Source organism: Haliaeetus leucocephalus, unplaced genomic scaffold (assembly GCF_000737465.1).
Source record: "Haliaeetus leucocephalus isolate CR32 unplaced genomic scaffold, Haliaeetus_leucocephalus-4.0 Scaffold702, whole genome shotgun sequence".
Taxonomy (NCBI): domain Eukaryota; kingdom Metazoa; phylum Chordata; class Aves; order Accipitriformes; family Accipitridae; genus Haliaeetus; species Haliaeetus leucocephalus.
The window spans coordinates 2,941,406-2,958,687 of record NW_010973138.1 but is presented as its reverse complement, the minus strand read 5'-3'; the positions used below and the strand labels follow the sequence as shown (position 1 = coordinate 2,958,687).

Below are 17,282 nucleotides of genomic sequence, written 5' to 3'. Positions count from 1 at the left end.
TATGATTGCTCTATTTTTCTTTATAAAATTATCATTATTGTTTTATGGCAAAATCCTTGCATTTTTTAGCTCCCATGTCTGAGCTGACTTAATGAAACTGATTCTTTTTTCTGTAAACCAAATATCAGGAAAAAGGTGTAGAAATCCAGAAGTCAGAAGCAGTTCTGACTGCTGACCTGAGTGTGCATCTAAAGCACCAGCTAACTGGAAGGGAAAAGGTCTATTAGAAGACTTACAGTGGGCTAGAATGTGAGGCAATCAACTATTATGCATTACTAGTTACAGAGTCGAAGTTGTACATAATGTGTAGAAGTTCTGAAAAGACAGTCCTAATTCATAGTTATAGTGCTAGAAATGATCAATTACTAAGCTTGCCTAGACATCTGATGAGCCATCCAAATATAATTCAAGCTGATGGGGTGATCAAATGTTTTGATTCAATTTCTGAATGAAAATGGTATGGAAGTTGGGAACATCATAGCAAGTTGATGTCAGCCCCCAGAATACGATTCATTGAATCTTGATCACCCCTTTTCCTCCTCCAATGAAAATGCATTCAGGTACCCTACTCCTAATCATTAACTATCTCAGTTTGGAGCAACCTGAGCTCTCAAACACTGCCTGTTAGATAAAGCAGGTGGTTTGATCAGCAGGCTTGACTATACAGGTACAAAAGAATCCTATGAGATGCTCAGGAAAAGCAAGGGAACAATCAGTGACATGAGTTGGGATTCCCTCAGAAACTTGCAGGAAGGTCTTCTGAAGCCAAGCCTTAGGGTGGTCTAACATTTTGCTTGCTCATACCAAATACTTATGGTAGCAATAAGCTAAGAAATAGGTGCTGTGATAGCTCAGTCAGTTATGGCTGACAAAGTCTTCACTGGTAACCTCCATCATTACCTTTCTTGAGTAAAGTTGCAGCCTTGCCATTGGGTAGATTAATTTCAAAATGTCCCACTTATCAAAATAATGTTTTGTTATAGTCTTTCTGAAACTGCCTTTTAATTGTTGGAGGTTATTTTGAAAAACAAATACTACTGATTGTAGACACCTAAACCTTTATTGCAACCATAAAAGTTGCAATAGGTAGCATTACAGGCAGTTTGAAAAGTGAGATTAGAAATTAGGAAGGAGGAGGCATAAGTTATTGAAAGTGACATTGTACAAGAAAGAGAATGAGTTGGGGGAGAAGAAAAACAAAGCACCATGAAAACAGGTAAAAGTTATCTTGAAAGAAAAGACTTACTTCAAGGAAGAATAGACATGTGCTAAAGAAGTGCAGTCAGTGTTTCAGCTCAGATGTTCTCATCTACTTAATCTAAACACCTTAACTTTTTAATTTCTTCTCCATGCTCCCAAATGTAGAATTACTTTGATTAATTGTATTTGAATTATTAATTACTTCTGCAGAATTTCTGAAGTGGTGGGTGAGAGAAGAAAGATGCCCACTAAGTCTTTCCTCACTGATACGAACACTAAAAATATGGTCTGTCTTTCTACCTGCATGTTTTGTTTAAAGACCTGCAAAAAGTAACCTTTAATAACATATCAGTCAATATTTAGAGGCCAACATTCAAGTTGCTCTGCTGGAACACTCAATTTTTTTTCAAAGTATTGAAGCTAATTATTAATTTCATAATATATTTAATTTCCTTACTGCAAAGGAAAGCTAAAGCTAATCAAGAAAAGCAGGTAAAAATTCAAGCCATTTAAACTAACAGAGGTAAACATGGCTACAAGTCTGTAACTCACTACAGGGGCTCTGATGATGTTCCAACCCCGGAAGCTTTTAACTCAAGCACAGGGACTAAATTTTCGTGCTGTATGCCCTCAAGAAAATCATTTTTATATGGAATATATTAGAACCAAATACTAAATATGCATAAATAATGTATTTGGAACATGAAAGGGAGTAAGCTATTTGTTAAAGAAATGATAAGAAATGTTTGTTGACTGACTGGAAGGAGAGGGTTGCAATTTTGACTCAGCTGTGAATGCAGATGCTTCCCTTTAGCAGAGAAAAGACAAATATTTATCTTTCTTTTTTTGAGTTAGAAAGTAAAATTATTTCTATCTTTATTTTTACAGCTCCTGGGTTTGTGGTTCTACTCTGTGACTACACAGAAATCAATCATTTCTCTCACTATTTTATTTCCTACATATTTTCCCTCTTATCTATCTCTATGATACACTAATTTCCTGCCTTGTCTATTATAACTTTCTATCCTTCTGCTTGGTCTTTTTCGTCCCATGTTCTTCTTTCAGCTTTCTCTAGCAAAATCCTTTATGCTTTCTTTTCAGTGTCAGGTCCTGCTTTTGAATGACTTTCCTGATACCACTGTCTATCTTCCATTCCTCTGTCTTCACAACAATTGCTTTTCCATTTATGATGTATATTAAGCAAAAGACCATACTTTATTCTTTACGTATATGAGCACTACTGATTACTTTCTGTGTATATAAGTAGCCCCACCCACACTGGCAAACGTATATACTAAATAAAAATAAAGTAAAATAAATCACCTTTTCAAAAAACACACAAATGTAATTATGCCTTTTTCCCATTTGAATCCTCCTCCATGATGTCACACCATGTATTCTATAATGGAGACTGACAAATATTCTGAGAAGATTTTATAAAGTATTTGATCTCAGAGTACCACAAATAATCTACCTATGCTATTGTGCACTGGGATATCACAAGAAACAGCATTCTTTGTGAACTGGAAATTTGATTGAGCCCAATTGATGGATGTCCCTCAGGCACCTTTAGTCAGTAAGAAGTTGGAGTGGGTTTAAATTTGTCTGAAGGTAGAAAGCTCCACATCCCTTGAGCTATAACACTGTCTTAATTTTGTCCATTTTTTATTCTCCCTCCTTTAGATAATTCTAGTTTGATATTAGGAGATGTCAAAGAGAGAATATAACAGCTCAAGAACATCACCGAAGGGTTATTACAACTTGACAAGATGCTGCAAGGCAGAAGGGATAGTACATCTTTTGCAATCTGTCTTTATGAACTCTTCTGATAGCAAACCTTTGCTCTCAAGCAGAAAGTATTGATGTAAGACATGTTTTATTAGCAGGTGATTTGAGTTAGAGATGGGCACTGTCCATCTTTGTCGGCAACACAGACAGTGGGATTGAGTGCACCCTCAGCAAGTTTGCTGATGACACCAAGCTGTGTGGTGCGGTCAACATGCTGGAGGGAAGGGATGCCATCCAGAGGGACCCTGACAGGCTTGAAAGGTGGGCCCGTGCAAACCTCATGAAGTTCAACAAGGCCAAGTGCAAGGTCCTGCCCGTGGGTCGGGGCAATCCCAAGCACAAATACAGGCTGAGCGATGAGTGGATTGAGAGCAGCCCTGCAGAGAAGGACTTGGGGGTATTAGTGGATGAAAAACTGAATATGACCCAGCAATGTGCACTTGCAGCCCAGAAAGCCAACTGTAACCTGGGCTGCACCAGAAGAAGTGTGACCAGCAGGTTGAGGGAGGTGATTCTGCCCCTCTGATCCGCTCTGGTGAGACCCCACCTGGAGTACTGCGTCCAGCTCTGGCGTCCTCAGTACAAGAAAGACATGGACCTGTTGGAGGAGGGCCATGAAAATGATCGGAGGACCGGAACACCTCACCTCTAAAGAAAGGCTGAGAGAGTTGGGGCTGTTCAGCCTGGAGAAGAGAAGGCTCCAGAGAGACCTTATAGCAGCCTGCCAGTACCTAAAGGGGACCTATGAGAAAGCTGGAGGAGGGCTTTTTACAAGGCCATGTAGTGGTAGGACAAGGGGTAATGGCTTTAAACTGAAAGAGGGTAGATTCAGATTAGATATAAGGAAGAAATTCCTTACTATGAGGGTAGTGAAGCACTGGCACAGGTTGCCCAGAGAGGTTATGGATGGCCCCTCCCTAGAAATGTTCAAGGTCAGGTTGGATGGGGCTTTGAGCAACCTGGTCTAGTAGAAGGTGTCCCTGTCCCTGGCAGGAGGGTTGCAACTAGGTGATCTTTAAGGTCCCTTCCAATCCAAACCATTTTCTGATTCTATAATGATATGTACCACATATGGTCTTATTTATCCCAGAAGGTTCTACTGCCAGATGGCTGCAGCTGTAGAGGAGTGTATCTGATGGCCTAAACAGTCCCCTTCTGTTCCTAAATTTCTAAGTTCCTCATTTTTCTGTATATGGGAGAATATACTCAAATGTTATATTAGCTGGGACAAAAAAGCAATTATCTCTGTAAGTATTTACAGTATATATTGTGCACTTTCTTTCTTCCTTGTGGTATATATACCCTTTCCTGTTAACCAGTCTAGGCATGGGGTGAAATGCTCACCCCAAGGACCAAAATGTTACCTCTAACGTCTCACCTGGCCGATGTGCCTTTGGAACTGCCATGTTCATCACTCGCCCTCCATCCTGAGGTTTGGGGGGGGATGCGGTAAACCTGCAAATCCCCGACTCTGACGGCGTGCTTGAGGTCAGACTGTCTGTGTAGTCATTAGTCCCTGCCGTGAGCTGCTCCGATGATGTGTCTGATATGAAGCATTCTGTAATAGTGAACTTGGCATGTCTCAGCTGCTCTTCCATTTTTGCATGCTCATATGCTCTCGCTAGCTCTTCGTATGTTGAGGAGGCACTTTCTGTGGAGACCATGCTGCTTCTTGCTCGATCTAAACATCAGAAATAAATGATAGTATTTCTTAATATAATGCAGAACTCTTGAAATTATCAAAGTGATTTAAATGAGTCTCCTTCACTATAAATGTCTGCACAATTTTCAGTTTAGTCAGTTACTTGATAATTACAGATAATCTAAAGTGAAGTAGTCTGCTAGCAGTATTATGTGGCTTATCATTAAATTCATGGTTTAGAAGAAATAACCTTTAATACATGAAAAAGGTTACTTTTTTTTCACAAAAAATCATTTCTCTAAAAGTTAAATGCCTTAAAAAAGTTAGAAACCCACAAAACAGATTTAGCAAAATGAGGAACAGCTTCTTTACATTATCTTTTAATGCATCTTAGAAATATTTCTGTGAGGTGATGTCTAGGTGAGAAAGGATAGTCTTTCTGTACCTGTTTCAATCTTATATCTTTTTTTTGAGAAAGCCCTGAGGACAAAGGTCAAATATAAAGGCGGTGTCTCTCAGACCTTGTCTCTGACTGTCTGACACTAGGTAAATACTAACTCATTTCATACGGAACAAAGGTCTTAAGAAAGCAATATTGTTTGGTAGCTACCAGCCTGCAGTCATTCAGGTGCTTTTTTCAATGCTGCTGAAGCTAGCGGGGGCTTAATATTTGACACACAGGCTACTATGACCTTCAAGCTGTTCTTTTCTGCTGATGAATTTCTGAGAATATCAATATTTCTTAAACAAGCATTATTATTGAAAATGTAAACGGCTACTGATACATTTAAAAGCATTTTGGAAATGCATCGCTCATTTCTGCGGGGACAAATCACTGGTCTGTTGCACCCATCACACTTCTACTTCAGTGGGCTGGAAAAGCAGAAGACTTCCAAAAGTTCCTTGGGCAGAAGTCATGTTTCATCACAAGATCTGTACAATTTCAGACATTGTTGGTGAAGTTCAGTAAACAGGCACAATGTAATAGCTAATTCATAAAAATGGGGCTCCTATAGCAGCCGGAGGCAACTGTGTTGTTATTGCAAATCTTTATCTTTTTTATTGTGTGCTAGGATCCTTGCATCAGTTTCCATTGTGCTCAAAAAACGACACTCCTGCCACTTGTAAATAGGAGCATGCATTATTTAAAATGACAAATGCTTCTACAATATGCTGTAACTTCCTTAAGATTTTGAGCTGGCCAGAACTTAAACAAGGCGCTTTTTTTTTTCTCCCCACAGGAAACATCATTCTGTTTTTCACATTTGATTTGTAAATCAGGCCAAAATAATGTCTTGACAAATTTCTGATCAACTGGAAACTCCTGGAAGGGAGCAGTTGCCCAGTGCCATAGAGCAGTGTCTGTAAATATGATGGTCATGCAAAGGTCCCAGTTTGGTCCATGTAGCTCAGGCCCTGCAGCTACCCATATCCCATGCCCTGGGGAGACTATTTTGGGAAGAATCTGCTTGAACACCTACTTTAGATTTGATGAAAGTTCATCCAAGCCCAGGGTGAACTTCATGAAACCTAGATTCATCACAAAATTTCTAATGGCCTCTAGTTAGAACATTTGAACTTAGTTACAGCTATGAACTGCTGCAATAAATGTCTCCTAAGCTTAAAAGCTACTGCTTTGTAAACCTGGAATTATTTTGGTAATAAGTGCTAAATTCTGCCAAAAATCACTTGCATCAACTAGATTCAGAAATCTGAAGTCCATATTGGAAAAGTGACCAAATGTGCACATTAGCTCAATTGATTCTTGAACACGTAATTTGGCTACATCTATTATAATGTTTATTTGGAAATTTTAAATCTGAAGTACTTAGATTAAACTGACTCTATTCTTTTCCTAGAAACCAAGTGGCATAACAGAGTTACATTTTGGCATAAGAAAAGCTTTCTTGAGCATGATCTAAAGCTTGCTATCCCTTACATAAATCACTGTGTATTCAAGGGTAGACATAGAGTAGGAAAGCAGCCATGTTAAAACATAGATTATGAAGTCTGGTTACAAAATTACATGTAGTTTGTCTATTAAACTACACAGCAAATTGAATTATCTCCCTTTGCCACGTGCATTGGAAAATATCATTGGGTGACAAAATGTTGGAACACACGCAAGGGCACCTGAAATCTGGAATGTTTACAAAAAGAGTTACTGAGATAACATTTGCTACTTATTTTGTATCTGTATAGCTATTAGAGTTAATCCTTAAAGCCTTATGATAATTCTACCTGAAGAAATCAGGATGAAGTCTGTCAGCTGGCTAGAGGCATCTGTTGATTGCCATCACCCTATGGAGACAACATAGGGGTCTGCAAGTTTAGGAGGATGAATTGTGAAAAGATGAGAACTCTAACCTATAAGTTACTGGACATAAGGGAAGTCAGATGCTTGTCCTTATAGCAAGAATCAAAAGTCATACTGGTTTTCATGGTGAAAGGCCAGTCACACCTACTGCTTTGTAGCTCTAACACATAGCTTTGTCATGTGACAAATACTTTTCCTTAATCTGAGGAGGCCAGAGTAAGCCTGAATTCACTTCTGTCAGGCATACCTTTGAATAGTATTTTACCTTTCTTCATATTTAGCTTTTATTAGATTTGCTTCGTGACTATTCTTCTGCTTAATCATTTACTCATTTATTTGCCCTTTTTTGTCACTTGTTCAGTGTAGGGCAGAGGAGAAAGCTTTTTTTTTTCAGGTACAATTGCATTTATAATGTGAAGACATCAAGAAGAGATGAAGACTGCAGGCAGATTATGTATTCAGTGTCTCCCCAGTTATCATCTAGAGGAATAAAACCTATGCTGTTTCACAGGAAAAAACAGAGCTAGCTGCTGCAGCATTCAGTGATATGAATGGATTTTGATGTGGACTCTAATTCCAGATTTTTCATTCTTATTTTTTCCACCTAGAATAAACCCTGTGAGCATATTATAGGAATGTGAAAAGGAAAATACAAACCTCAGTGTAGCTCAAACCTTAAAACCATTCCACCTATGATTCAGGCATATTCTTGGTTGCTAATACTGCCCCTTCCTGGTCAATGCCATTTCATGCAGCAGATACTACTTTTTCCTTCAGATGCAGGAAGTACAGCACTTTGGCTACAGGAAAAAATACCACCATATCTTTCAAAGGATTCCAGTATGCGTGTGTGGCATCAGAAACCACGGGCACAATATTTGTTATCATCGGCACTATATGCATTTGTGGCACCCCTTATAAATAGCCCATGGAAAAACACCCTGGCAAGGAAAAAATAATGACACCTAAGCACCAGATGAAGTACACCAAGGACCAAGAAGGTCACTGCAGCTACCGCTGTCCTGTTTTCGCAGCGCAGCCCTGCAGAGAGCCCCGTACCTGTGTCCTGCGAGGGGCTGACGCTGTAGCTGTCGCTTTCCTTGTCCACTGACCCTGCTGGCCTGGGGGTGGGCAGCCTCCAGTCTGTGGTGAGGGTATGAGCTGATATGGTGGGGTGAGGTCTGTTGAGGGTCCACTGACTAGCGTAGCGGTTGCGAGCTGTGGATCCGGTTTTGGCACTCCTCCTTGTAGTAGGATCTGTGGCGGATAACAGAGAGGGTGTTTGCCACTAGGCTCTTGAATTGATAAGGAAACAAGCCCCGTCAGAAGGGGATGGCCACTGAAATCGTGTTGGTTAAAAAAAACCCACAAAACGTTCTTTGGGGGGGGGAAAAAGAACAGTGAAAATGCTGTTCATTACCAAACTCCCAATGCTGTTTTGAAATACCCTTTTTCTGATGAAGCCACACATTTTAAAAAACAGTGCAACTGAAGAGCTGAGGCCCTGCCAATCTCTCATTGACACATTCATTATCCCTTTACTCCAACTTAAGCAGTTCTCCAGAACCAAAACCACTTTGAGATCTGAAAGAGCGCAAGGCAAGTAGATCTGGTCAGGGATTTCACACCACATCTCAAGCGAAGTCTAAGGTAAGTTATCAGTGTAGATGTGCCCTCAGAAACACCCTACACCAAGTACCTGCTCTCAGTTTGTAAAAACATGTGCTTAGAAATGTGGTAATATATAATTTCCTATTCTGGACATTTTACTAATACTTTTACTATATTGCAGTATTAATCAGCTACAGATTCCCTGTTTTTTTAACAAGTAACCAAGACATAAAGCATAACCTGTAATAGTGCCATCAGAGTTTCAGTAAGAACAGGTTCATAAAGCTTTGACTGTTTTTAAAAAAATTAGGAAAGAAATACAATGTCTTAAACTTTATAAGTAATCTGCTACTTGTTTAAGGTCAGCAATGGTTTATTTATTATCCTGGAGATAATACGGTGACCAAGGGAGTTAAAGTGAGCTATCTGCCAGAACTGACCTCCTTGATTTTGTTAATAAATAGTTCTTCTGTAAAAGTGAGGCTTGTACTCCCTAACAAAGAAAGTGGAATAAAAAAATCATTATGTGGCAAACAGAAAGTGACTAAATCAGCACTGAAGGATTTCTCTTCGAGGCTTCTGAAAGGATATTACTAACAATAGAAAGGGTATTAGAAATGAAAAATTCAAATCTATTCAAATGTTCTTTGACATTCAAATGGTGAAGTTGTCAGTCTTTGAGGTAAGAGACTTTAACAGAAGCAATTTAAAGAAAAAAACAATACGCAGATAATGACTCTGAGCATTGCTTCTGCCTAAGCATTCCCAGTAAGAATTTGTATTCTGCTGCTTCAAAGAAACAAGGTATTTATTTAGTAGTACCAGCTATGGTCTGGTCCTTCTCCTATTTCACATCTTCCCCTTACAGCAGCGGAAAAATATGAACCCAATGTCATTGATAATTGATCCTCCTGGTAGAGCAACACATAGCCGCCTCACATGGATAACATCCAAAAATGCACTTGGCACAACGTGACCAGCCTGTCAGTATAAACCACCGCTTGTTCCAGCTGTGGAAAGTTGGCATGTGGCTGTCACAGCCAGAAGTGAGTCTCGTGCCTGCCTTGAAGGACAGAAGGAGAGTGCTAGTGGGAAAACTCTTGGCTTGGTGCTGGGGCTGCAATGTCTGCAGAAGAGAAGAAAAGGATCGGGGGTGTTTCGTCAATATATATAAATACCTGAAGGGAAGGTGCAAACTGGACAGAGCCAGGCTCTTTTCGGTGGTGCCCAGTGACAGGACCAGAGGCAATGGCCACAAGGTGAAACACGGGAGCTTCTCTCTGAACGTCAGGAAACACTTCACTGTGAGGGAGGCTGAGCACTGGAGCAGGTTGCCCAGGGAGGTGGTGGAGTCTCCATCCTTGAAGATACTCAAAAGTCATCTGCGTATGGCCCTGGGCAGCTGGCTCTAGCTGACCTTGCTTTAAGCAGAGGGGTCAGACTAGCGGGTGTCCCTCCCTTCCAACCTCAGCTGTTCTCTGAGCCCGTGACTCAGAAGGCTTTCATCAGCAATTCGAAGGAGGTGGGAGAGCCTGCTGCCAGCACAGGAGGTCAGTGCTCACCCTGCTGAGCCTGTGCTGAGCAGGAGCTCTGCACCAGCTGTGCTGCGCCTGCGTAAGGGACTCTGTAGCAGGGACGCAGCAGGCTCCAGAGCTGCCCGTGTGATGGAAAACAGCACACATCTGGTGCCCCGGTTGTTGAGCCAGCTCTGCTGTCATATGCTGGAACATAACTGTAGAGAGCTGAGGTGAGCAAGGCAAAGGTTCATGGAGCATGCCTCTTTTATAAATAAATACAAAAGAACTAGAGAACAGATTCAAAAGTGCTGTAAGGGAATGTTTGCCTATCAGTGAGTGTGAGTGTGCTCATACAGGAGGATCCATAGCCTCTGAGCCATCCAGCTGGGCACTGCTCCCCTCTTCACATAGAAGGCTGTGGGTCTAGGCAAAATCTCATAGCCTAGCCTCTGTCAAGGCTATATTAGTGTCCTAAATCCAGAGAACACTACCTAAAAGTCTTTGACCCAGCACTGTGCACTGCTGCAATTAGATCTTTACTGCATAATAGAAGTGATGGTGGATTTCTGTTTCCAAAGCTGGGCTGGACATGGATCATACCCTTACATATGAGTTAAATCCAAGTTTAATTTGAAGGAATTTGAAGGACATAACTGCACACAAAAAAGGGATTAGGGATGGAAGGTGCTGGTGCCATAAAATGCTGTGGTATGATACAGGCATACGGTTTTGGGGTGGTGTCTCTTTCCTTATTAGAAAAGGCAGGATTGGAAAACAATGGAGAGTCCATTGTTTACTCAGACAAGCTTGATTGGCCAACATGATAAAAATTATATGATGATATTTTTGCTTTTAGTGAGCAGGCTAGCCAGCATATACATGAATTAAAGGACCGAGACAAGAGAGGTACCAGAAAGAAAACAAATATCGTATCTTGACTTTTCTAATTCAAATGCTGTGACTCTCCATAGATGAAAAATTGTGGTACTAATCTAGTCCTCAAGAAATAACTAACCACATTTTAAAACTGTCAGAGTTAGAAAAGCAGCAAGATCAGGACTAGAACAGCTACCATTTATAAAGACTGGGGTGGAAAAGGAGATTAAATGAAGATTTTCTGAATAATCTGCATTCTAGCAACTAGGCTTTCAGTGTTTATTTTCACCGAACTCACCAGGTAAACAAATTCTGAAACTGTCAGGGGATAGAAATAATCCAAGAGATTTTAGAAATTGCACACTGCTAGTGAACTACATTTTGGTAATATTCCTAACTCATAAGTATTCCTTTGATCTAGTGATTTTTTTTCCCCATTTACATAGATATGGAACACATTCATGAGAGATATAAGAAGAATGGATTGCTGCAGTTTATTAATTTATGATAGTATTTTAATCACTATAAGAATAACTCAGGATGAATATATCTGGGAAAAGTAATTTACCATAATACTAAAACTGGAAATACAACTTCAGAAAAGCAATAATGAGAAATGTATTTCTTGCTTGATTGATAGCTAAGGAGGGAAGATGTATTTTGAAATACAATAAAGATTGATCATTAAGAAAAAAATATATTAGACACTAAAATCCATTAAGCTAATTTACCCGATAAATTCTAGAAATTAAAATCTAGCATGCATTTGGTTTAATGAAAGCCAGGTATGAATTATTTCAAATTGCATTGCAGATGCATATGCCATTTTTACCATATTGAATCACTAAATGCAATTGTATAAGAAATGTTCTCTGCTGACCTAAATAGATTTCTCTCAACTTTCAGATGGAAGAAAAAAAATCCCATGATGATGCAAATGCAGGAGCACAGTATTCATTTTCCTATAGCTATCTCCTCTCCAGGTAACATATTCTCTTATATGCTTACTTGTTCCTGGCCGGGCATCAGAAACATCCACCAGTGGTCCCGTAGCTTGTGACACAGACTGGTAATGTACTGTGTGGGTGACAGTCAGTGACTTCTGCTTAGACGTCTCTCCAAAGTCAGCATCAGTGAGCAGAACTGTTGATCTGTCATCTGTAAGTTAAAAAAACCATCAGATAATGAGTAACGAATTTTGTGTTTGCCAACATAAGAGCTTTACAGCAAGTCCTCAGACATTTTCAGCTGGGCACCACCAGTGACAGTGGCAGCTCTCTCTTCTCTGCAGGACTGAAGATGGCTTTGAAGTGTGTACCACAGCTTGGGAGCTCTGGGTTTAAACTCAAAGTTCATACAAAACTAAAGAATAAGTGTAGTTTTCATGTCGGTCTTTGTGATTTCACTTTAGAAATGTGCAACTGAGGCTATTAAGCATCCTTCCAAAAAGCTAATTTGTGTGTAATTAATTTTGGCCCTAATTCCTTCTTCCCCATCTTTTGAACACTGCCTTCTTCCCTTCCATTTTCAGAGAGCTCAGCTGAATTTGTCAACAACATATTGCATTTATTTCTTTTTATTAACATAATTAGTAATGTCCTCACTGAAATCACGTATGTCTTCCCCAAACGAGGTCATTAGGTAATGTTGCTAACTAACCCTCTACCAGTCAGCTTTTTCTCCAGAGACAGAATATTACAGAAGGGATGGTGATGACCCAAGACTGTTCTTAGGGAGTTGCTTATTTTTTAAGCATTTTCACCGCGGTGAAAGCAATGGAAATATACTTGCAGGGCAGCTAAGCATCCTTAAGTCCAGTGTTTTGCTGCTCTGGAAACTAAGGGCTAAGTCCTACCAGCTCTCTCTGCACCAAACCTCACCACTGTAGGTTTGAAAAAGAAGCTTTGGGGAGCTTTACATGAGTTGTATAAGTTTCTCTCAACATAGTCAGTCCAGCTGACTATGGGCTTATCTGCAGCTGCAAAGAAAGGTGCAAGGTGAAGCCTGTCCTTGGGAAGGACTGGAAGAAAAAGGTGAGTGCTGACCTTTACTGCTGTATGGTTCTGCTGCCTATTGCTTGCCTATGGGGTAGGATATATTCACCAAATTTCTACACAGACCTTGATCCCTGGAGAAAGCCAGTGCTATACAGCACTTACTTTTTTTTTTTCAGTTGTGATCTCTGTATTGTATTTCTTCTGCTCCAAAGAGGAATCTGGTCCACTTGATCATGGAAGGTTTAACAGCAATAAACCTTCCACTGACTTTCTGCTTGCAGAACAACTATTTGCATGCTATCAGATTATCTTTTGCATTCTTTACAGGCTTTCTATCCATTCATAATAGTAATAAAAGCCACAAGAACTTCCTGCGATGCTATGCTATATAGCTTTGTAATGTATTTCTAAATGGGACTGGCAGCAGTGGGGCTTCTGTGCATTTACTAGTCAGCAGAGGTTGATCCGCTTCTTCTAAGCAGTCCTGGTTTTGTTTTTTTTTTAACTTGACAAGATACCATTAAGGCAAACAATTCTGCACAATAACATAACTAGCATTTTTTACCCAAAGAAGGCCATAAATAGAATAAGCATTATAAAATCAAACTACTCCGTCTCTGGCAAAAGATGAGCTCTTATTCAAGTTGGGAATAAAGCCTCTTGGCAGTAAACTATGTCAAAGACTGCCAAAGTGCCTGCTTATTCTGAGTGCTGTGTGGAGACCTGGCTATTACCAAGGCACTGATCGCATTGCTACAGTTAAGGCACTAATGGTATTTCTGCTATAACCCCCTAGTGCTCAGCAACTGTAACTCAAAAATAAAAACTGTCTTTAGGATGAAGCCTGGCACAAAAGACTGCATCAGAGAGGCAAACTTTGGGAAGCTCAAATCAGGATTTAAAAAAGTCTGTATTTCCAGTGAAGCATAGGTCTCCTTTTCAAATGTGCAGCACAAAATGTGAAATGTCCCCTGAGGCCACCCCTCCTCCCCCCCATGCCAGACTGACAGCAAGTGTGACAGGGTGCAGGGCTAAAGCAGCTTGTCCCTCCCCAGTGCAGGCAAGGACAGGAGATGCAGAGATGCTGCTCCCAGCTTCTGGGGAGCCACACTGTCCCTGGGATGCTGTTACACTCTCAGCCAGCATAGGCTTCTTCTACACAGATTTGAATCCAAATAAATCAAAAGTCTAACAAGATCAGTCATTCTGGAGGGTCTCGCCATGGTGTGTACCCATACAGTCACGAGATCAGGTTGTATATTTGTTCTGTTGAGATTTCAGACATCTTGTGTTCAAATTATTTGGAAAAAAAACCCAACACCAAACAATTTTATTTTTCATGACAGTTCAGCTATGTGCCAGCCACATGAGAAATCTTGTTTTCTGTTGTGTGAAACAGTTGAGATTTGAATTTTGCATGGATACACAAAAGCTGAAAACTGATCAAAATGTTGAAATATCATTTGCTATGAACAGGTGGATACAATATGCAACGTCTAAGTTTTAGAAGTCGGCTGTTGCCAGTCTTTAAATACTGATACTGTAGTTTCAGAATTTCATTTTCCTTATAAGTAATGCCAGTGATCCAACTGCATAATCAAAGCCAAAAGAGAAATCAAAATGAAAATCATAAAACTGCCAGTCTTCATTTACATTTCCTTCAAGCAGCTCTTTCCACCTGCTTCATTTTCCTTATGTCCTGCATTATTTTAAATACTGTACTGAGATTACTTAAAATGGAAAATGATCCAAAGGGGAGAAAAAAAATCAGTTCAGTGTTCAAATGTGGCATATTACTTTGTAGCTCTTTTTTCTTGATGTGTGCAGTGGGGAAAAGGTGTGGGGTAAAGTGACTGTTACATTCACCAGTGAAAACAAGCCCAACAAGAGTTTACCAATGGTCTCCATCGTGTCCCTCTCCTCAATCAGAAGCTGTGCTCTGGGAATGTCTATGTGCATCCTCAGTGTTTGCTGCTGCTTATTAAGTGTATCTGATGTCCTGGTGTTCTTGCTAAAAACAAAAGAGAAGCGAACACATTAACATTCAGCCTAAATGGAAAGATACTTGCAAACTTCCTCATTTTGAATCTGTCCAGCTCAAACAAAAAATAATGTAACCATAATCAGCAAAAATAGTCATACATCTTATTTCCCCCTCTTCGGAACAAGTGCATGGTATTAATTTATTGCACATGACAAGCAATAGATGAATGCACAGTGTTGAGGGATTTGGTCTATTCTTTATCAGTAGGAATCTCCTGAAAATTTTGTATAGTTTTCTTCAAGTGTCATATAATGAAATTAGTAAAAACACTTTGCAAGATGGACCTTTTCTTTCATTCCTCAAGAATGAGTCAAGAAACACACAACTGATCAAACCGGTTGGTAGGAAAATGATGTCTTGAGTAATTTCTAATTATTTTTTTAACTTTTCATTATTTTTCATTAGATGAATTCCAAATATCACTAGAATTGATAAATGAAAAAGCAAATGAACAACTAGGGATTCCATTAATAAATTGCATAAAATAAATAAAGGCTTTAGTCCCATTGATGTTCCAAGACTAGAATGGCAAATCTTGTTTACAATCATGGATTATTTCTAATTGATTGATGCAATATTCTAAAAAAGAACATAAACCAATTATTCTATCATCATGCAAATTGAAACAATTTCATGTTGAAGTTTGTGTACCAGAAAATGACTTCTTAAATGAGCTGTCTACCAAAAGCAAAAGAAAATGGATGGTAAAACTGAGTGCTACAATCATTTCTAGTACAGAGCTTGCACCAAGAAACCTTCAGACTGCACTAAAAACCCAGGAACTTTTTGCCCTTTTAGGTGTAATTACTCTTTGGAGGAGAGGCAATATTTGCAAATACTTCTATATGTGGGGAGGCTGAGGAAAGTTAAGACAAATCAGCCAGTAGTGTGATCCATGTGCTCAGACTTCAAAAAGCTTTAAAATCTAAGTGGAGGCTCATTTTCGACTGTAAAGTAGCTGTAGATCACTCGGTTTAATTCTCCTTTGGCAATGAATTATTGTTGTTAATGGAATCAGCGAAGGACTATTAAGCTGCTTGATGATTAGCTCACATCATCCCTGAGTGCAGGCCTCTACATCAGAGATTAATGCATGTATGATGAGCCCACGTCTCTAGACAATTTGCCTTAACTTCCTGTTGTGTCTCCATGTGAGCAAGACCTAATTATTGCAGGTTTGGAGGTTCTCCTAGAGACTTTTTTAGGAGGAATTTCCTTGTCACGTGGTCTAATTCTGCTCCAAATCCAAGACTGAGATCCGCAAGGCACAGGGGTACACCTCTCTGGCTGATTCTCACCTTCTGGCTTTCCCCACTCTTGTGGTCCCCAGGATTAACAGTATCTATGCATCTGAAACTTTAATGTCTCTGTCTTTACCTGGGTAGTTAGGTGGTACTGTTGCCATCATGTACAGATGGATAGCTGAAATGCATTCAAACAGCCTACAACTGGTGCCTCATTTAACCATTATGGAAGCAAAATATCAGGAGAGCTACCCAAGGGCTGCCCAGACTTTTTTCCGTATATAATCAGTGGAGAATAGTAGTCACAGTGTCTTATTAAGCACATAAAATTTCAAAGGCATTTAGGATCCTAAAATGCAGACAAATTCCACACTGATGTTCTCGAAGTCTCTGCAAAGTCGCTGCATGGATTAGATGTCACTCTCCTATTGATTTCCACTCAAGTTGCTGAAATGTTAAGAGAATCAGAGACTAATATATTATCTGCATGCCAAATATGCTTGAATACATGCCCTTGAAAAGTCAGACTACTTTGGGCTTGTCCAAAATCATAGAGCAAACCTGGATCAAGTAGAAAACTGAATTTCTGAGGTCTAATTTCAATTAATAATCAATAATCCAATAGTTATAGGATACATGCAACCAGATACACATAGAATCTGTGCAATACATAACTGAGTTTAATAAATTCACCATTGCACCCCTCCTCCGCTCACCAGGGACACAGGAGACAAAGGGATCAAATCAGACATTTTCCTCAGAGAATGCAGACCCCAGAATCCCAGTGAGAGCTAGAAGCTCTTCTGCAGTATGAATGTTCTATATTCCTACTATTGCAAAGTACTTAACCACACAGAAAGTATTGTTTGGACCACAAGGAGCAGGAGGACGGTTCCCCAGGTTTGCAGTGTTATTGCTCACCTGCCAAGAGAGAATTCTGAATCCCATTCTTGGCTCCAGTTTGATAGCTTTATGCAAAATATGTGGAAGGTCCTTCAAGCCAGAACTGGAAACCAGGTCTCTCTATATTCATGAAAATTCCCTAC

The 17,282-nt window shown here is 39.8% G+C and overlaps 1 protein-coding gene across 1 annotated transcript in view; it reads right to left on the bottom strand.

Annotated features, from left to right (window-relative positions):
- The window catches only part of DSCAM (Down syndrome cell adhesion molecule), a 402,368-nt gene that overhangs the window by 16,069 nt on the left and 369,017 nt on the right, over positions 1-17,282 (bottom strand). The window contains exons 29-32 of the mRNA XM_010580406.1: positions 14,844-14,959; positions 11,960-12,109; positions 8,007-8,204; positions 4,367-4,669 (exon numbers count right to left, since the gene is read on the bottom strand). Of these exons, the coding sequence (XP_010578708.1) occupies positions 4,367-4,669; positions 8,007-8,204; positions 11,960-12,109; positions 14,844-14,959 (767 nt within the window). The remainder of the gene's footprint in view (positions 1-4,366; positions 4,670-8,006; positions 8,205-11,959; positions 12,110-14,843; positions 14,960-17,282) is intronic.